Source organism: Sapajus apella, unplaced genomic scaffold (genome assembly GCF_009761245.1).
Source record: "Sapajus apella isolate SASKATOON/1434 unplaced genomic scaffold, GSC_monkey_1.0 scaffold4, whole genome shotgun sequence".
Taxonomy (NCBI): domain Eukaryota; kingdom Metazoa; phylum Chordata; class Mammalia; order Primates; family Cebidae; genus Sapajus; species Sapajus apella.
In genome coordinates, this window is record NW_022436944.1 from 21429580 (window position 1) to 21451511 (window position 21932).

At 35.4% G+C, this 21932-nt stretch overlaps 1 protein-coding gene across 8 annotated transcripts in view; it reads left to right on the plus strand.

Moving 5' to 3' along the window:
* Positions 1 to 21434, plus strand: part of PLSCR4 (phospholipid scramblase 4) — a 59551-nt gene extending 38117 nt beyond the window's left edge. For 5 of the 8 annotated variants that reach the window (XM_032264078.1, XM_032264096.1, XM_032264106.1 and 2 more), the window contains exons 5-9: positions 1045 to 1087; positions 2029 to 2255; positions 5009 to 5170; positions 6540 to 6698; positions 11137 to 11694. In XM_032264078.1, the coding sequence (XP_032119969.1) occupies positions 1045 to 1087; positions 2029 to 2255; positions 5009 to 5170; positions 6540 to 6698; positions 11137 to 11190 (645 nt within the window). In that variant the 3' untranslated portion in view covers positions 11191 to 11694. Of the gene's footprint in view, positions 1 to 1044; positions 1088 to 2028; positions 2256 to 5008; positions 5171 to 6539; positions 6699 to 7363; positions 9035 to 11136; positions 11695 to 19347 lie in introns of those variants that run through there. The other 3 variants (XR_004264490.1, XR_004264496.1, XM_032264121.1) reach the window with 3 other exon arrangements.
* The last annotated feature ends 498 nt before the right edge of the window (positions 21435 to 21932 follow it).

The following is a 21932-nucleotide window of genomic DNA, read 5'->3' on the forward strand; positions in this document are numbered from 1 at the left end:
ACAAGAAAAAGTTCTTAACTGAGCATTGATTATGCCCTTTGTACCCTCCTGTAATTAATCACACCATAAAACATTCATGTTTAGTTATGTTATTTTAATTTCATGTTATTACTGCATTTGTATATTTTTCATTAATTAATGTATTTAACTAATGTTTGGTAAAATATGGCACTTCAGGCAGTGTTCTGGACCTAGGAATTAGGAATTGTCTAATGGTCGAAATGATGTAAAACAATACACATATGATCAGTGTGTCCTCAAGAAGATTTCTTATCTTCTGCTAGAATGTTCTCACATGTAACAGATAATGTGCCCATCAAACTGCTGATCTTTAGAATGATTTTTAAGATACAAATTTCTCAGATGGTATACCAGCCATCCTTTTCATGGATTGCCATATAAGAATGATTCCTTTCTCTTCCCCTAATCCTATTCACATGCTTCCTGCCAGTATAGACCCTTCCCTTATTAAAGTGTGCACTTGGGGAAGGGCCTAGCATTTGTAGATCAAGTGAATGTGAGTGTATAAACCTCTGCTAGAGGTACCTGTAAAATAATATAAAATGGGATACTCCATGTGAGGCTCACCCTGGCTTGTTTGTATTTTGTAAGCCACTAAGAGAGACTTCCCTTCTCTATGGCTGGTCCATGTTAATCGTTCTGAACTTCTAAACAACTCCAGGATATGAATGACATGTAAAGAGACCAGTGAGTAGGAACTGATCTATAAACACAATCTATAAACACAGCTTCTTCTGATGTGATTACTATAGCAAGTAGATGATATTGTTTTCTGATATAGCAGACAATTTTTTAAAAGTGGTGTTGAAAAGGTGTTTTTCTAATATGGACAGCTCCACTAATATCCATCTGATCAGAGGCAGATAAGCTAATTTCAGTTGGTAATTTTTTTTATTCTATTGACTTAAAAATATATCCTGGTATTAAATGATATATTTTAATATCTATTTCATCAGTTTCTTTTCCAATGGTATTTTAACTGTGTTATTTCTGTCTTCTAATTGCTTTGTTTTATCCCAACAGTTGGACAACATACATGTTCTTCAGCATTTTGAGCCTCTGGAAAGTATGTACAATTTTTGTAGTCCCTAGCAGTATTTTAATCAGATGGAAATTTGCATTATCCAGTATCTAGTTCTTTCTTTATATTAATCATTTTTTAATAGTTCAAAGAAAAAAAAACTGCTCTATTAGCCTATCTTCAAGAAAGTAATAAAGTGAATTATTTTGTATAATTTGTCCTTCTATACATCATATAATCGTAAACTCTTATATTTGAAAAGCACTCACATTTTATCTGGTTGATAGCATCCACTTTACCCATTGTTCCTACTCCACATTTACCTTTCAAAGATGAGTAAAGAGACTAAATGAGTTAGCCAGGGACACCACAGTCAGCTAATCAGTGGCAGAGCTGGAAATAGAATCCAAATCTGCTGAATCGTAGTCCAGCACCCTTGCTTTGGAAGTAAGTAGAAAAGATCACAATCAAAATGATGCCTCTTCTCAGCTCATCCTTCAAGATTACTGAACCTCATTAAACCAACTGTGCACATTCGTTTGGCCACCACATAGGCCTTTGACTTTTCTTGGTTTGTTTCTTGTTTATAATAAGTAATGATCCTACTCCTCCCAGTATGTTTCATGAACTGATTAATTAATGGTCAAATGTATAATTTCTTTTTAATGGTTTTATAATTTAAGTTTTCTGAATTCAGATACTCCAGGAATTGAAACAACAGGATTGTTTTATCTTTGCTTTTATGTAGAAAATTTTTTTAACGTTTACACTGAACTTCTTAAAAGAAATGTTTTAAATTTTCACAGTTGCTTAAATACTTTTAGATAATATGATTTTTGGGGTACTCTAATCAATTCTACATATTTCACCTGAAACTTTAAGAAAGCTGTTTTGCTTTAAGCCCTTAGGAAATCCTAAACAAGGACTTTCTGAGGCCCGTTTTAAGTATTTCTAATTTAAGATGACTTTCTCATTTTATTTTTTAGTGATGACACATTTTGAAACTAATAATAGATATGATATTAAAAACAACTCAGACCAAATGGTTTACATTGTAACTGAAGACACAGATGACTTTACCAGGAATGCCTATCGGACACTAAGGCCCTTCGTCCTCCGGGTCACTGATTGTATGGGCCGAGAAATCATGACAATGCAGAGACCCTTCAGATGTACCTGCTGTTGCTTCTGTTGCCCATCTGCCAGACAAGAGGTCAGAGAATGGAAATCTTATCCACAGTTTGCTTCAATCCTACTCTTCACGGCACAGTGTGGTCCTTCTAGAACTACACAGGAGGCATTTTCCCTGGCCCTGCCAGCCAGAATGGAAGAAGATAGTGGGAAGGGAGGAAACCATAATACCTCACCTAAAGAAAATCATAGAGGATCTTTTCTTTTTGGTTACTGCTTTTTAGTGCTTAAATAAGTGGATCAGGCACAACTGGGGTTGTGTAGTCAATAATTATGATTCCATCAGTTGTGTCTGCTTAATTAGAAATTTACCTACCGCATTTATCTAACTCTACCAACATATCATCAGATAAATTAATGCTAAATATAAACACATACTTATAGAATTGGAAGAGAGTTAATACCTTTAGGGTACCCATCATAACCCATACATTGTTACAGATAAAGAGTGGCTCAAAATGACTAAGGACAGGGCTGGAACTAGAATGCAGATGTGCTGAGTTACAGTGTGGTTACTCATTATCTGTGCAGTTCTAAGAAAGTTATCTGCTGTAGGGAAAAGAAAAGTAGTTTTAGAGAGAAACCAACCAGAGTCTGAATTCTATATATGCCACCTACTTAAATCTGTACAATTTAATTAACCTGTTTGAGCCTTAGTGTTCTTCTACATAAACTGGGTAGTACAATACATCATCAGATTACTGGAATACTTAAATGATCTTTTAAATAACATCTTTACTAAATATTAATTTTTACAACACTCTCTGGGCCTTATTTACCTCTAAAATGGAAACATTAATAATACCTATCAGATAGGATGATCATTTTAAGGATTAAGTCAATTCCTCGCACATTTCCTAGCAAATAATATAGTACTCAATGAATATTTTCTGTTGTTCCCAGATATCTTACCTCTTTGTTATTATGGTCTGTGATAACAGCCTTATATCTGAAGTGAATATCTACTTATTATCCTTGATCCTTCTGGATATAGTAGGCATTTATCTTCATATTTGTGAATTAGTTTTTTTAAATCAAAACCTAAAAATACAGCCTTCTGAAATTATAGGAAGCCAGAATAAAGTAAACCAAATCAAAATTACAGCTGGACAGGGTGGTTTACACCTATAATTCCAACACTTTGAGAGGCTAAGGTGGGAGGATCACTTGAGCTAGGAGGTTGGGCAACATAGCGTCTCTACAAAAAAAGAAATAAAAAAAAAAATAGCCAGTCCTGGTGATGTGCGTCTGTGGTCCCAGCTGCTTGGGTGACTAAGGTGGGAGGATCATTTACCTAAGGATGTCGTGGCTGCAGTGACCTATGATTGCACCACTGCACTTCAGCCTGGGTGACAGAGCAAGAACTTTAGTCCTAAAAAAAATTGCAAGCCTAGTCTAATTTATGACACTTTTGTCTCATAACTTTAGTCAGTTTTTTTCTTCAGATTTCTCCAGTTTTACTTGTATTAATTTGTGTGTGTGTGTGTGTGTGTGTGTGTGTGTGTGTGTGTACACATTCAGTTTATGCAGTTTTATACTTTGTATAGATTCATATTTCCATCTGCACAATACAAATACCAAACAGTTCTATCATCACAAAAATCCTCCTTTATTATCACATCTGACTTCCTCCCTCCTCTTTATCCTTAACCCCCAGTAATCACTAATCTGTTCTCTATTTTTACAATCTTGTCATTTCAAGAATGTTATTTAAACAGAATCATATATAACTTTTCAGGATTGGTCTTTTTCACCCACGGTAATTACCTGGAGATTCATTCAAGTTTTTACATATATCGCTAGTTCATTTTTTTTATGGCTCACTAGTATACTATGGTATGAAATTTTTAAGGAATTTATTTTTATACATTTTGATTTTTATCTCATGGGTTTAAACTTATATGAGATAGTTCTATAATACTCTCAAATTTATATATTTTTATATAGGTGTGAATTTATGCATATGAACAATAGTACCTTAATTTAACAATTTATGAAGCTGTGTAGTCCTGTTCCATGTCCTGGGTAATCCTTTCCCCAAATTCTTATGAAAGTACATGTAACATCAGAGAAATAGTCAATAGAACTTTCACTTTGGGCTCTTACCAAATAATTTAATCTTTATGACTCATTATTATTAAATAGGAAGATCTTAATTATTCACAAAATAATGTTGTTGAAGATAAATAGCTAAAAACAGAATAGTGGACAATATTTTAAAACTTTAAAAAAGTGGCTTTATAAACCCATACACACATTTTGTTTCTTTCACAATATACAATTTTCAAAATGCCCCTTTTCTCTTTTGTTTTCTGTTATACTTGTTATGTCAGAGATTTGATTTTACCCAACTTCAAATCTAAAAAGTCAGCTTGTTACTGTTTCATAGATTGAATCAGAAGAAATGAGACTCCGAGGAAGGAGACAGAGGACCTTTGACAGCACAGCAGGCAGCATACATGTGTAGGTTCCCCTCATCTCCAAGTTCTGAGGCAAGGCTGTTTATGCAGCTTACGAACACTAAGCTTGGACAACTGGCCATTATATAACAAGCCATAATGAAGCCTGCCGTTTGTCTCAGAGGGAAACATGATCTCATCCCTTAAAGCTTCTCACTGAAATATACGTAACCCGAAGAATGGCCTGGGTAAAATGGAAGGCTATCACTCCCAACATAATTTCCCTGCTCTTTGAATGAGCAAGGACACATCTAGGTTATGTATGTGTGTATGTATGCATGCAGCATCCTAACTTCTGTCACTGTTTTATTTGTAGCTGGAGGTACAGTGTCCTCCTGGTGTCACCCTTGGCTTTGTTGCAGAACACTGGAACCTGTGCAGGGCAGTGTACAGCATCCAAAATGAGAAGAAAGAAAATATGATGAGAGTGCGTGGGCCATGCTCAACGTATGGCTGTGGTTCTGATTCTGTTTTTGAGGTAAAACTATTTAAAAATAAGGTTTCTGATATTTTTCCTACTCATACCTAACAGGCCATGGAAAGATCTGGTTGTAGATGATTTTTTTTTTTCATGTGAGTGAATAATGTAGTGTGAGGAAAGAGTTAATTAACCAGTTGACATCAAAAGATTTTAAAATTATTGTTAGTGGATTGTTTGAGTTTTCCAAAGTGAGACCTTTTTTATGATTTCAGTGCTTGATAAAAATAAAAAGAAATCTTTAAACCATTAAACGTTCTGAGAGTAAATAGCTTGACCTAATTCATTTATTCCATTGTTGGCTATATGTAATTAACCTTTTTTTTTTTTTTTCCATAGACTTCTAGGCTAGGAATATAGGCTGTAAGTAATGCAAGTGCCCAACATATCACAGAACATATCAAGTACTCCTAAGGCTGTGAAAATAGTTATTTGCAGAATACAAGTTTGCCAGCATCCTCAAGAAATAGGATAACACTAATAACATGGATAAAACTTATAATAGTTATAACAGTTTTTCAATGAAAAGAAAAATTATTTTGTTTTGACTTTGTCTCACTGGCTACAAAATGTTTGTTCATTCACCCTGCAAGTCTGACACAGGAAATTCCTAGAAATATTTCCCAGGCTTCCTAAAGAATATTTTTTGAATGCCTTGCAATTAGGCAAGACTCATCTTTAAAACTTCTTGTTCATATGTTTCCTATGATACTCAAGAAACTTTCCTTAGTTCTTATTTTATATCACTATATCATTAAGCATTGCTTATTTATTAAAAGTCCAATGTAGATAAGCCAAATTGCTAGGGCAGTGTGTGTGTGATCATTCCCATTGCCAAGTGACATTAGAAGTTAGTATTTGGCTATTTTCTCTGTGGCAAGTGCCAGCTTTCCCCTTTTAGAAACTGAAGTTCTTTGGTATCTGGCCATATATTAAGAAGACAAGGTGGATTTGCTTCACAAAAACTTAAGTGATGTGAAGTGCACAGTATTTGTTTCCTGGGATTTGCTCATAGGTTTCCCTAGATTGGAGGTGATTCTCTCCCAATTCCCACCCTTTGCTATATTGAGATGAATTTCATAATCAGTTCAAATCATACTTCCTCTTAAGAGGTCCCTTAATAACTAATTCAAAGATGAAGAAAGAGCAGTAAACTGAGAATTTTAAGATAAACCCTGCTCAGTTACTAACCAGTTGCAAGGCGCCTAACCCTTTTTTGCCATTGTTTTCTCATTTCAAATTGGATAATTACCATAGTCTTTTTCTGCATTGTATTTATGCTATCTCAGTGTAAACTGATAAGCAGAACACTAAAACATGTGCTTCAGTGCATTTCCATCATCATAAAGGCACATTCTTGTCATTCCAGGTCAAATCCCTTGATGGTGTATCCAACATCGGCAGTATTATCCGGAAGTGGAATGGCTTGCTGTCAGCAATGGCAGATGCTGACCATTTTGACATTCACTTCCCATTAGACCTGGATGTGAAGATGAAAGCCATGATTTTTGGTGCTTGCTTCCTCATTGTAAGCCTCTTAGTTTTGAGTTATCCTGAGAGAATTGTTCTTTCTGTGGAGAAGCAGTATAGTGTAGTAAAAGAATAAGCCCTGAAACTAAGCCAACTCATCTCTGTGCCACTTACTAGTTTTACATGTTTTATAAAGTGTTTAACACTTGTTAGCCTGTTTCCTCATCTGTAAAATGGAGATAAAAATACTTATATTTTTCCAGGTTATGAATATTAGCTATCATGGGTAAAATGACCAGGAGAGTGCTTAGATGACATTAGGTATCCAATGGGTATAACTGTCATCATTGCATATTGTCACTCTCACTACTTAAAAATGCCTAGCCTATGATTTCTTAATGAACTAATTCTAAAGTAGATGTCCTTTCCCTCCTTCCTTTCTGCCTGTCAGTGTGCTCCTTAGGGTTGTCCAATCTTTCAAATTATGAAGTTTTTCCTCTTTTTTAATGTTGAAATTCAGTTACTTGGTGCTTAAAATGGAAAACTAACAATTCCAAATTTGTTACTGCTGCTCTTCACAATAGGTCCTCTTCATAAATATTTCCCTAGATTTATTTATTTTAACTGGAATCAGGGAATTGCTTAATAAATTACAAAGGATAATACTACATGCATTATACCTAATTATCTATAATCTACATATAATTTTTTTTCCAATTTCAGGACTTCATGTATTTTGAAAGATCTCCACCACAACCTTCAAGATAGAGAAACACAGCAAGCCATCAACTATGGTTAATTTTGAAAAATTGAAAAGTTGGGTTGGGCTTACAGTCAACACTCAATTATTTGCAAGTGTATTTCTTTGCTTTGCAGAGTACTTTATTGGGTGTTCACTTTGACAGCTGAGAGTATGCTTGCAAGAACACAATCTGAAAGTGTGTTTCAATTGAATATCTCTCTGGTAGAATAGGAGTTCATCCTGAAAAGCTATGACTCATTAACCCAGTAAACATCTATAAAGTAAACTTAAAACAGTATAGACATGAGATAAGGGAAAATGAATCCCAGAGTTCTAATATCAATAGGCAGTGAAATAATAAGGCTTTTTAGAGCAAACGTTGCTGGGATAAAATAACGTTTTAGGATAAAATAACGTTGCTAGGATAGAAATCTCTAACCCTTTCCTACCTTTCTGCTCCACCAACATGTACTCATACTGAAGACAAACTTGTTTCCATGTGAAAAGAATGTTAGTCTTCATCGTTAAAAACAAAAAGGCAGACAGACAAATAATTATGTTTTCTTGTGCTCAGAAGGTACTACTTGTACATGTGTATCAAAACCTCATTCTGCAAAATTTTTGAAGGTTTCAGTGGGAAATTCGATTTTATTACAAAATAAAACATGTATTTTTTTTTAATGTTAAGGTTTATATATTCCATGCCTGATTTCTCATTCACTGGCATGGATGATCAGGAGCTGCCTATATATGAAGGCAGAATCAGATTATCAGGAAAGGAGCTGACCAGGGTCACAGCCAATCAAGAACGCTGAGCAACTTAGAGACATTGGTGTCATTATATGAAGCTTGTATTTAATACATTTATACATAATATATTTGTACATTTAATTCATAACCTCTCTTGGCCACAGATGCCTTATATGTAAAATATGTTGCCAAATCTCTAAGATTGCCTAGTACACCTTTGTATCTCATTTGATGTGATACAGAAGAGATCTTTCTTTTTGTTTTCGTTGTTTTTCAAGAAGATCTTTGGTGATCACCGTGCTGTTCTAATGGGAAGAATTGGAGTTACATTTTTAAATTTGGAAGTGTGACATTTCATGTAGCACTTAATGCTTTATAAAATAAAAAGTGAAAGCTACAAATGCCAGCGCAGCTAATACTGCATTGCTTCTTTTTATTTACATGATAGATAAATATGTATCTACACAGAGTAATGATAAAAATACAGCAAACATTCTGTTTCTCTGTGATCTACAGTATGCCAGTAAGTAATATGTAGGACCAATAATAACTTAGCAATTATACATTTTTATGTTAACTAATTAAAATATAGTGTATAAGTGAATACATTCTGATTAATTTCCTTCTGTCACACTTTAGTTTTCTACCTGCACATGGACTGCATTTTTTCAACACAGTCAGTATGTAGAATGGGGTGTATTCTTCTTGTGCTCCTTATTAAATAAAGAAAGCCCAAGTGTTCTTAGACAGGGTTATTCTGAGATGACGGCCTTAATCTACAGTTCGTTTTTCAATGAAAGAGAGGTGCTTCGTTTTTTAAATTATATTTATCTTTTCAGGGTAAAAGTTGTTTTGCTGAGTTTCATGTAATGCTCATTTTTACAAGCTGCTACTCGCATTTTTTTTAAAGTTGCTGCTTTCTAAAACATTAATTGCCTTATATTTGAAAGTGCCATTGCAATCGTATATATTTCCTATGACATATATATTTCCTATGACAATGTCTGATATTTAAATAGAAAATCAGACAAACAATATTCAAAAAGTTGAACCATATAAACTTTTTATTTTTCACTTGCTTAAATCCCTATATTCCAAGACCTGCTGCATCATAATAAATATGTCTATATATATTTAGCATAAGATGTGATATTTTAAACTTCTTTTTAAAAAATTTATGGTATTCATGTGTCTTAGAGTTAAAATTTTCTCTTTATAAAATATTATCGAATGTCATAGTTTTAATACAATTCACATAATTTCTATTTTTCTTAATGATATTTTATTGTATAAAACTGTCAGGTTGATTAAAAAACAAATTATCTGAAATTTGTGCTTTTATGCTTTTTCATATTGTTTGTGGCTTTTAAATAAATATACAATGGTTAATAGTAAAATACTGTTTTATTTTTTAACTTTGAATCTTCAAATACTTTTTTCACAGGGATTCTGAAGTAATTTTTATTGATTATTTGGTTTATTCAAGGCCCTTGCATTCTAATATAAATTTAATACTATTAAAGTCATTTCTGTAGTATTCCTTAGTACTAACTAGCTTTTTTATATGACCAAGTTATTTGTGAATGCTTATTTCTAACACTCTTAAAATACATTTAAATTTCAAGTGTAATTTCAGTGTCAGCATATCATTAAGAAAAGTTGCTAGAATTTGTAACCATCAGTGAAGGATGCATTTTAAAATATTTTTTCTAAATGCCCAGATTTTCCAGAAATTATACAAAAATCAGGTTACAAGACTTATTTAATAGCCTGGTTTTCTAACCAACTAGATATTAAATTAAATGCAGGCATAGAATAATTAGAGTGATTCTAGAGTATGGTATATTGTTCCTGTTGGAGCAGCTGGCTACTTTTCAGTCTTTTTGTCCCCAATGTTCAAGGTTGGATTTAATATATATTGAAAGAAGCAAGCTTGGGAAACCCATAAAAAGTCTGGATTTAATAAACTAATAACAAATTCAGCTATTTGGCTAGTAATAGCTAATGTTAAAAATGGATCTTTTTCCATAACTTCACAGAATGCACTTCCCATTTTCCTGTAGGCCTCTTAAATTGTAAATCTCAGAGAAAAGCAGAGTGAAATACTCCAAAGTAGCCAAAGTGAGGCAGCTTGATATACTATGTGATAACACTTAGCATGGTTAATAATAGCACATGGTAGGTATTTACTCAGTCTCTGCTAAATGAATGAAAATATAGTAAGAGAATATATTTTTGAAATATTTACTATACTAGTCATAAAGCTTTTCCATCCTCTCCACTGTTTCATTCCATCAGCACTTTACTGAACATTTACTAAATTTAGACACTGAGCTATTTCTTAAGGCAGAGAGCAATACAAAGATAAAAATACATAATTACTACTCTCAGGGACTCAGAGGCTAGTGGGCAAGATAGACTTTTAAACAAACAAAACACACATTTTTGAGGACAACAATGAACACATGCTCAGTGGAATGTTGGCACACTCAAAGGCCATGTCATTAGCACCATCTCAAGTGCTGCATAATATGTTTTTGTCCCATTTAATGAGACAGTTAAGGCAGGCTGATTGTGTCATATGCCCAGAGAAACCTCTTGTTCCTGCTGGAGGTAAGTGAGATGCACTTTATAGCTACGTCTGCAAGCTGAATAGACGGTGGGTACAACTGAAAATGTTAATTTTGCTATTTCATCAAGCAAAGCTGGGATCGATTGCTTATTATGGTAAACCATGAGTACGGGACAGTGTCTGGTATATCTAAGATGCTCAATCAATATTGGTGAGTAAATGAAAAAAATTCAGATATGTGTATGATACTCTGTTAGGTGTTCAAGAAGATGGAAAGGAACATGTCTGTCAGCAAGGGTGAAGCAAGTAGACAAACAATTGTAGCACAAAGCTAAGTATTACATAAAATAAATACAGTGTTTTTGTTTGGAAATGTGTATTACTGGATTCTCACAACTATGTAATGAGGTAAACATCAATCTCATTTTTCAGAGGAAGAGCAAACCTCATCAAGAGGTGATCGTACAAGAAGATGAAGTGCTATAAGGAGTTTCTTTCCCTGCTATACTTGTAATGAAGGAAAACCAAAGAGTTGAATAAAAGGTGAGATACACGAAAGCTCCTAGAAAAGGGAGAGTAGAGGTGGAACTTAGTTAATGCAAGAAATTTGTACAGCTGCCCAATCTCCAACCAGAACTCTGATGAGGCCATTTGTCCTAATCCTGTGTCCCAGCTGCCCAGAGTAGGTTGGTGGTGAGTGTTCACTAGTGTGTGGAATGAGGGTGGGGAAGGTGCTAGAGCTGGGGTGATGGGAATGCCTTTGCACATAATATCTAAACAAAAAAAGTAAATTGCAAATTGTAAAAAACATGTATTGTCCTTAGCTAGCTTAATAGTTGCCCATTAAATTTCTTGCTGTTCTTACTTGTACTGCTTCTCAGCACAGAAGCCAGTTGTGAAACCATGTAATTTGGGGATATATAATTGCTGGCTTTACCCAAAGATTTAATTCTAGGACAGATGGATATGCATCTGGGGCACATATGGAGAGAAAACAACCTAATCATGAGATAGGTGGTATAATGCAACTGCCTATAATAACAATAATGATAATTATGAAGATGATCAAAACCAGCCAGCTCTATTTAATGCTTCCTATAAGCCAGCTACTCTTCCAATCCTAAAGACTTTCTATATATTAACCCATTTAATTATTATAACCCTATGAGATAGGTTACTATAACAGTTCCCATTTTACAAAGTAGAAAATGAAGATTTAGGTGTCTTGCACAAGGGCACTCAGCTAGCTGTATATCCACAAAGCCATTATTTGACTGCTCCAAGCAATGACAAGCAAAAAGAACAAAGCTGGAGGCATTACATTACCTGACTTCAAATTATACTACAAAGCTGTAATAACCAAAACAGCCTAGTACTGCTACAAACATCCAGAGGCTACACTCTACATTTTTATGCACTGTTTTTCTTTCATCTCTGTGTAATATTTGATTTCTTTGTCGGTTAACCAGAAATACAGGGAAACAGAAATAGAGAAGAAAGGTGGCATGCTACTTCATGTATTTTCAGATTAGGACTATGGCCAGGAAACCTAAGAGACTCCAAGGAAGTCTTGTCTGAGGGTAGCTCTCTTCAGAGAGGCTTGCCTTTGCTCCTACTGGTGCCTCAGTGGTGTTACCAGCTGATGACCATTTTTTATATTCTTTCTTCAGTTTGGTGTTTCCCAAATCATGTATGCATTTCAAATATGAACCCCTAAATGATGTGGACAAATCCTGGTTTATGAATTCTCAGGGAACAAATTTTCCCTACCTGTAGCAGAGGTCAGAATAATCAAGCTTTCTCTTAATTTCTATTTGCCAATTTTTCTATTTCACTTTTTATACTGGAATGTGTCCCTTTGAAACTTTTCACTTTACTGAGGGTTCTCTCTTCAAATACCAAGGCTTGCCTAAGCCCAGGACCTCACTTCCAGCCTCCTAGTGATGGGTAAAATCAAAGCCTCTTGCTAATAAAGATTGGTGACTCCTTTGATTTGAGAAGCCAAAGAAAATGTCAGACTAAGCTTAATAGTCGAAAATTTCCAATTATTTTTTATTTTTGACTTCTGCTAAAATCTTGTACTCTCCCAAAATCTACACTTTGCATCTCAGTGGGTTTTGGTTATATTTTAGTCAGACTTTAGATGTTCTGTGGAAAAAGGATTTTAAGATTATCTAGTTTGCAACGTTGCTAGCAATGTGAGTGACCTATTTGTTTAAACTGCGTATAATTTTTACAGTGAAATATTCAGAGAAAAATTCCTTAACATAAATATAACCATATAATTTTGAAATTTGCAACTTACTTCTATTTGTTATGCCTAACTTACAACTAAATGTTTTTCTCTTTGAGATGAATTATTAAGTTCCAGATTCTCTTAAAAGGTTTAATATTTCTAGTAGTGTGGCTAAATAGAATACATTCATTTAAAATTGTGGCAGCTCTTCTATGATCAGGCTTAGGCAAATTTATTTTGGGAAATTATAGGAGCAATCTTTTTAAACAGTTTTGAAAACATGTCGCTCAAATTGTCTTAGCCAACAATCACTAAACATAATTTACGTGAGTTTTAAGTTTTTTCATTGTAATAGATAAAAGCAAACATAGCTAAAGATCAGACCATTTTAAAAGCTCTTGATTTTACAGAAATAGACAAGTGGAGAGGGTCAGAGACCAGCAGGTAGAGTGACAAAATATTTATCTAGCTTCGCTGCCTCTCTCCACTCCACACGTCAGAAAGCTGAATAAAACAAGCTGCAATAGGAGGCAGCACTAGCTCATGGATCTTTTTTTGTTAAACTATGCTCATTTTTTAATCCAAGAATTTGTCAGTACTAATCTATAAATTTTAATGAATAGAATCAGTGTATTTTAAAATCAGAAGAAGTATTAAGGACCATCTGCTCTACATTCTAATATATAAGGGAAAGAAGTGGGAGAGACTTCTTTTGTTTGTCGTTTGTGTATCTCTCTTAATTCTTTCTTAGATTTTTCTGCATTGCTTGAATATATAAGAAAAATATTAATTTCATAATTTAAAAATTAAGATAAACTTTTTGAGATTTATTCAGAAATGACATTTCTATAGCTGGAAATGCCATGGGATGCCATTTTTAGGTTATAATTTAGGGCTCTCTAGTGAAGAAACATTAAAAGTTACTGAAAACTTTTTTTTTTTTTTTGAGACAGAGTCTCTGTTGCCAGGCGCCAGGCTGGAGTGCAGTGGCATGATCTCGGCCCACTGCAACCTCTGCCTCCCAGGTTCAAGCAATTCCTCTGCCTCAGCCTCCCAAGTAGCTGGGACTACAGGCACACACCACCACGCCCAGCTAATTTTTGTATTTTAGTAGAGACAGGGTTTCACCATGTTGGCCAGGATGGTCTCGATCTCTGGACCTTGTGATCCGCCCGCCTTGGCCTCTCAAAGTGCTGGGATTACAGGCGTTAAATCCCAGCTAGATATGCTGGGGTTACTGCGCCCGGCCTGAAAACTTTTTAGTAATAGCAATGTAATAGTAATGTCTTGCCTGTAGACATTGATTTAATTGTTATTGAGGGAATCTAGGCATAATATACTTAAAAATTCCCTGGATGTTTGTTATGTATAGGGCAAGTTAAGAAGTGCTGGACATCAGTCACCAGCTCTTCACTGTTATACGTGAGTCACCTGGAATACTTTGAAAAATCTCACAGTCTGGCAGAATTCCAGAGCCACTGTACTGGCATCTGGAGTTCTCCAGGTGATTCTAATGTCGAGACAAGTATGGGAACAGCTGTTGCTGCCTGAAAGCCTCCAGGAAACTTTCCCTCAATTTGCATGTGAGCCAATAAAATACTGTCTTGCTTTTATCTGTGTTTTTAGCCAAGTTGCTAGATGAAATACAGGTCCTACTAAATGTGAATTTCAGACATCAGTTTTTAGTAAAAGAATGTCACATACAATATTCGAGACACAAAAAATGCATTCATTGCTTATCTGAATGTCCTTGAATGCAATCAGATTTAATTGCAGGGGCACTTCTTGTGTTTCCCAGTATTTTTATTTGTCGAATCTGGCAACTCTACAAACAAAACACAGTGTACTCTAAAAATCACTAAAGAGCAATGTAGATTTTCTCTGTATATACAGGATTGTTAAGGAGACTGAACATTGAGGAGAAAGCAAAGACGAATCACCTTGCTAATGCGCAGTAATACCTCCTAGAAGTCTTCATTCATCTCCCTTCCTCAATGGTCCTAAGCTTTATAACAACTGGCTTAGTTTCTTGCTGTATTCCCTCACTCATAACTCAATAAGTAAGCAACTCCCAAGTCCACTCGTAGTACTTCCATCCCCACCCTTACACCTTCCTCCTTTTGAACAATTCAACCTATTACAGTTTTTACTATTTTTTTTTCCTGAACCACACAAAAAAGGTTGTAAATCAAGAAAATGCACATATAAGCTAGCTGATGTGTGCACAGAACTATCGGGACCCCTTTCCATGTATCATCCCACTTTTATTGATGTGGAAATGTAAGCTTTAGAGGATAGGGAAATTGCAGTAAATTTATGTCCTGAATGCTGTTTCAGTGCCATTTTCAAATATAAACCACAGAGTATGTTTCCGTAATGGTCTAGAGAGATAAAGGACTATTATGTCTGCCAACTTTTACACTTCATTTTCTGGAATTTTCCATCAACCACACAAATTGTGACAATAGATAACAAATATAAGAGCACAACAAACAAACTGTAAGTGTCTAATACTCATTTGGGGGTAGGAAAGCATGTATTGTAAGTTTTGGATGTATTCTATAGAAACATTGTGATGTATTAGTTAGAGTGTACTAAATTTTGTGGGGCCCAGACATTGGCTTAAGTCCAGCAACCAGCCTTACTAAGTGACCTTAGGCCAGACACAAAGCTCTGTGCTCCTTCACTTCTGCATCTGTAAAATTAAAGCCATAGTGCCTAAATTGTTTTGATAACAGTGTGATTGTGAGAACTAAAATGAGATCATATATGTGGATGAGGCTGGTCCTTGCAAACATTACCATTTTTACTAGGTAAAACAAAGAAGGAAGTGTAAGAACTGGTCTAGTTTTGCTCTATACAAGGTAACTTAGGCTCTTGGATAGTCTTTTATAAGCTATCAAGGCAAATGGACCCAGAAATATCCTCAAGGGATGAAGGAAATGTTGGTTAGCAGGCCACATGTAAGCAATGATTTCTTTTTAAGTAAAAAGAAAAGATGAAAATGCCAAGCCACAAGATTAGCCCTCTTAGAGCTTCCTGGCATCCTAACTGGGGATCATGGATATGTTAAATAATCATGTTACCCTCCCTTGATTAGATGGAAGCATTAAGTCATCTGAAACTAAAACTGAGTCACAGACAAACTTACGGGAAGATACCCAAAGTCTGAGTGGTTAAGTAAATGAAATGGGAAAAAATGTGCATGAATATCATGTTTCCATGTCTATGTTAGCAAGAGTTCCCCTAGTGAACCATGACCCATTTCTAATTTTAGAGTTTGGGTGACTACCTTACCTTGGGCCCCTTTAAGTTTGAATGTGATCATTTGGACAAATTGTAGACTCTATTTGCCATTGAAGTTTTTGTGAAGAATTTTTTTTAAAAAAGCAAACATCATATTTAACCCTCCCGGAAAGAAAAGAAAAGCAATGTGAGTAGCCACGTTTTCTGACTACAGATAACTCATTTGTTCAGTTTTTAGATACACTAAATTGTTTGCAAACCTGACTTCCCTAGTGTGTGTGTGTGTGTGTGTGTGTGTGTGTTTGTGTGTGTGTGTGTGTGTCTGTGTGTTTAACAAAATATTTATTCTTTGTCAGGACTTAGTTGTGGTGAGAGCCTGGTGAGCATAATCTCTTAAGGTATCAAATGTTAACACAGTTTTGGAAATCATCTTTTAAAAATGACTCCCTATTCCGCAAACTATGAAACCGAATTTGTCTTATTAACTCTATGCTTCGGTTGAAGCACTCACCATATTCACTCATTTATGTTAAAACCATCTTTACCAGATTAAGTTACTCTTTTCTGAAAACCACCAGTGGCTTTTCATTTACTCACAAAGCTTTGTTTCCCAAAAGGGTCTTAAATCATTCTTATGTCTCAAGGTAGCATACTCCTTTTCTTCATGTCACCACCTCAGAAAAACATGACCAGACCCATCCAGTCCCTTATGTCATGCTCTCTTAGCACTTAACACCATCAGAAATATAATTTGTTGTACTTTTAGTTCTTTAAGGAATTTCCACACTGTTTTCCATAGTGGCTGTACTAGTTTACATTTCTAGCAGCGGTGAAGTGTTCCCTGTTCACCGCATCCACACCGATATCTACCTAAATTTTTTTTTTTTTTATTATTATGGCCATTCTTGTAGGAGTAAGGTGGTATCACATGGTGGTTTTGATTGGCATTTCCCTGATTATTAGTGATTTTTTTCATGTTTATTGGCCATTTGTGTATCTTCTTTTGAGAATTATCTATTCATGTCCTTAGCCCACTTTTTGATGGGACTGTTTTTTTTTTTTTTTCTGACTAATTCGTTTGATCCAGCAATCCCACTACTGAGTACCCAGAGGAAAATAAGTCATTATTCAAAAAAGATACTTGCACACACATGTTTATAGCAGCACAATTCACAACTGCAAAATTGTGGAACCAACCCAAACACCCATAAATCAATGAGTGCATAAAGAAACTGTGGTATATATACATGATGGAATACTATATACCATAAAAAGGAATGAATTAACAGCATCTGCAGTGACCTGGATGAGACTGGAACCTAGTATTCTAAGTGATGTAACTCAGGAATGGAAAGGCAAATATCATATATTCTCACTGATCTGTGGGAGCTAAGCTGTAAGGACGTAAAGGCATAAGAATGATACAATGGACTTTGGGGACTTAGGGGAAAAGTGGGAGGGGGCAGGGGATAACAGGCTACAAATATGGCGCAGCATATACTGTTTGGGTGATGGGTGCACCAGAATCTCACAAATCACCACTAAGAACTTATGTGACCAAATACCACCTCTACCTCAGTAACTTATATATAAAAAAAGAAATATAATTTGTTTTCTTGTTTATAAGTTCTGAAAAGCTGGAAATATTGCATGTTATGTTTACCTTATATCCTCACTGCCTATAACAGTAACTAACAAGAAGTAGGGACTAAATAAATATTGAATAAATGCCATTGAGTGTAAGCAAAATAATATGATGGTTTCTATAAAGATAACTTCAAATGATACGTTTAAAAGAGTGTGGATATAGGGCCTGTCAGGGTGTGGAGGGAGTAGGGGAGGGATAGCATTAGGAGAAATGCCTAATGTAGTTGACGGGTTGATGGATGCAGCAAACCACCATGGCACGTGTATACCTATGTAACAAACCTGCACATTCTGCACATGTATCCCAGAACTTAAGGTATAATAATAATTTAAAAAGTTAAAGAAAAAGAAAAAGAGCATGGATAAGAATAGCATCATTAGAATTAGAATTATTGTGTTCCCAGTCATGATAGCTACTTTAAAGCAGACACTAGTTATTTGAAAATATCCATTGGCCATAAGGAAAAAAGAAAGACATTTTTGTTTAAAAATGCGATATGTTCTATATTCAGCTTGACTCCCTCTTCTTATGCTCTTCTAAGCCTTTCAGCAAGAGACATTTAACTCCTGGCTAAAGTTTTGTCCTCTTATAAAAATCTGGGAATAATTTTTCTCCTCACCAAGTTGTTCTGTAGTTCCTGCTTTCAGAACCTCAAGTGAGGGATGAAGTAATTGTCTCCGAAGTCAGCACAGCAAGCTTGGGAGCTGTTAATTGGCCTCTTTTCTAGCTCATAAAAAGTGGTTGCTGGTAAATGAAGGTACCAGTTGAGGGAATGGGAGTCAATTATATTGTTTTTAGGCATTTGTTACAAGGAGAAAACCAGGTAAGACCTTAGGTGGCCAAATATGTAACCTGGAGCCTTCTCAATGTTTCTGGAAGGGATGAGCAATGGTTGCAGTAGCAGTTCTGTTTTTGTGTGTTTGTAATCTTTGCTGCTGCTGTTGCTGCTGCACCAGGAAGGGTGCATGGTGCATGGCAGAGTCTGCTTTATAGTGCAGAAGAAACTTTGTTATTTAATATATTAGAGGCTTTGGCCCCTTAGGTTTATGGACAGGAGTAATTAATGACTTTGTTCCTTTCTTGATTGGAAAGTCCTTTTCATATTGGCAAAAACTTAAAAAGCAATAGCAACAAAGACTCAGTGGCAGGTTGTTGGCAATGGACAGAGAAACTTAGGCACAGAGGAACTCTGTAAGGACTAACTTAGCTGATTTAGCAGAAGTGAACAGAACTGAAATGTAAATCTCTTCAGAGTGGGATGCTAATGAGAAGTAAGCCAATTCTTGAGTTGAAAGATAGGACATAAAATTTATTACGTGCTATGATTGCAATGTTGCTTCACATGCATGATGCTTTTTGTTTATATACACATACATGCAGCATAAATCATAAATATACATATATGCAGACAACACTAAAACACATCAGAATGTAAAAACTGGTTGCTTCTGGGGAGTTGGATTATAAGTGATTTTGTTTTCTTTATTCTCTACTCTCCAATTTCCTTGCCAAGCTTCCACATTCAGTCTCTTCTTATCCAGCTCTACTACCCAAGAAACTCATGCTTTTCCAGCCCAAGCCAGCCAAGTCATGAAACATCCAAGTTAACCTCTTACTCCCTGGACTTGGAAACCTTTTGTTGTTTCTGTTTGTTCTGAAGCCCTGGGTCCATGCTCAGAGGATTAAATTGTTCTTTACATTGAACTCCAATTAATAGTTTTCTTGTCTGGAACTCAGGCAGTTTTAAACCATGGCCAAAAATTATTTGACACTACTCCTAGCGAGAGATGGGGGTCTTTGTTCCCTCCCCTTGAATATAGCTAGTCTTGTGATTGTGACTGTTTCAACCAGGTGAGCGTGATGGAAACGACAGTGTGGCTTATGAAGCTAAGATATGAATGGCAGTGCAGTTTCAAGCTTGTTCCTGGGACACTCACTGTTGGAGCTCTAAGCCACCATGTAAAGCCTGAACACCTTGAAGCTGTCTGCTGTGAATTAGCTCAGGCTCCCTGGAGAGACTATGCATAGGCACTGAGCCCCACCATGAGTGAATGAGCCTTCAGCTGATTCCAGCTCTTTCAGTTTTTGCTCGGCCTTTGAATCTTCCTGGCTGATGCCACAGACAAGGAGAAGCAGGGTGAAGCTGTTTTTACTGTGCATTTTCTGAATTCCTGAGGCCAGACTCTGTGAGCTTAATAAAATGGTGGTTGTAAGTGGCACTGCCAGATTTTGGGGTGATTTGTTACACAGCAATAGTAACCAAAACAGGATATTTGAATCCAACTTGAGCCAGACTTCTTAAAAATGACTGAAGTCAGCTATTTTTTTCTGTGGTCCTGGAGCTAAATGCAACTATTCTCTCAGGCTAACATGCTCTTCCCAAATGTTCCATTAACTCAAGCAGCCTGAAGGAGGAACTGCTTCCTATCACAGATATGCTCAAGGAGGCCCTATACATAGTTAGAGATTTCTCTTGGTAAGTCATATCCTTATATGTGAAACTTCTGGATCCTGGGATTAAAGAACTCAATTTGCTTTGCTTTCCACTTTCTAGAAATTTTCTTACTTCTTAAAAAGCGTGAATGAGCTTGTCTCCTGGTCCAATTTGGATTTAGCCGAAGACTCTAACCTGAATGTTTTCTTCATCAGGACCTAAGGACACAAACACCCTGAATGTGAGACGCCAGAAGGGAGGACAAAGTAAAGGTAGACAACATGAATATAAATTGAAAGCACAGGAGAAAAATCAGAACTAAAAGGAAATGTTAATATATATATATATATATATATATATATCATTCTTTTTCATTTACTGTGTGCCATTATGTTACATGTATGATGTCATCTCGACATAACAGTTCTAATGATGTAGGTATTTTATTATACCCATGATAAAAGGAGGCCTGTATCTTTCTTAAGGTGGGCAGAGCTTATAGTTGTACATATTAGTCTCACACCAGATCCTGCTCTCTTAATCTTTAGGCCCTATAGTCTAGAAATAATCAAACTTAATTTTATACTAATATTAAAGTGTTATTTGCCTTTTTTCAACTCTCATTATCCCATGAGTATGTGGGGGAATTTTCCAGCATATATTTGGAAGCCGTACATACCTGAGTCAATATATTAGAAACTTTCAATGCACAAAGTTACAAAATGATGTGAAAGATCCACTCAAAGTGCTATATACATGAATGGATTTTAATGCAACAGAGTACCAAATACAGATTTCACATCACAAGTAACCCTTCCGAAACTCACTTTTCAAATTTTGGTATGTCATCAAAGAAGACTATCCACAATGATCTGAAAAGGCTGTTAAAATAATCCTGTCTAGTTTTTTTGTTGTTGTTGTTGTTACATATTTGTATGAGGCTAGATTTCTTCATATACTTCAAAAACCCCACAAGGAATTAAACACAGAAGATATGAGCATAGCAGTGTCCTGTTAACCCAAATATTAAAGAAATTTGCCATTCTTTTTACTAAATGTTTTGTTATAAAAATATAGTTATTTTGGCTATGTTATTGATGTTACCATGTTAGCATTGTTATTTTAAAATGAATAAATTTTATTTAAATATCTGTTTTAAGTTTGAATACAGTAAATATCAATGACTATAACCCTCACAAACAAAAGATCTTTTGGGACCTTTAGTAATTTTTAGGGATGGAAAGTATTTCTGAGACCAAAATGTTTGAGAATCTCTGGCCTAGAAATTTGGTAGATGAATAGGTAGAGCCAAAGAAATGGGCTTTTTGCTTTCATTATAATAGAGTCTGCATTGTATTTAAGCGCTTTTAAGTGTAAAGAGAGATAAGCGTGTAGGAGAAAGGGCCATGGATAAGGTGCAGTGTCTGAGAAGGTTACAAGTGAGTGGATTCAGAGCAAAATTGGAGAGACTTTCCTGGGAGAGTCAGCATCGACAATAAATGCAAGTCCATCTATGGCTGGAGCAATGGAAGTAGGAAGGTGAGTTAGTTAAAACCTGTTTAATAATGGCTTCTGCTTTTTCTGTTAAGTAAAAGATAAGAATTATTTTAAGATTGAGACTGGGTTAGATTTTGAGGAAAAAGGTAAATAGTTATACAAGGCAT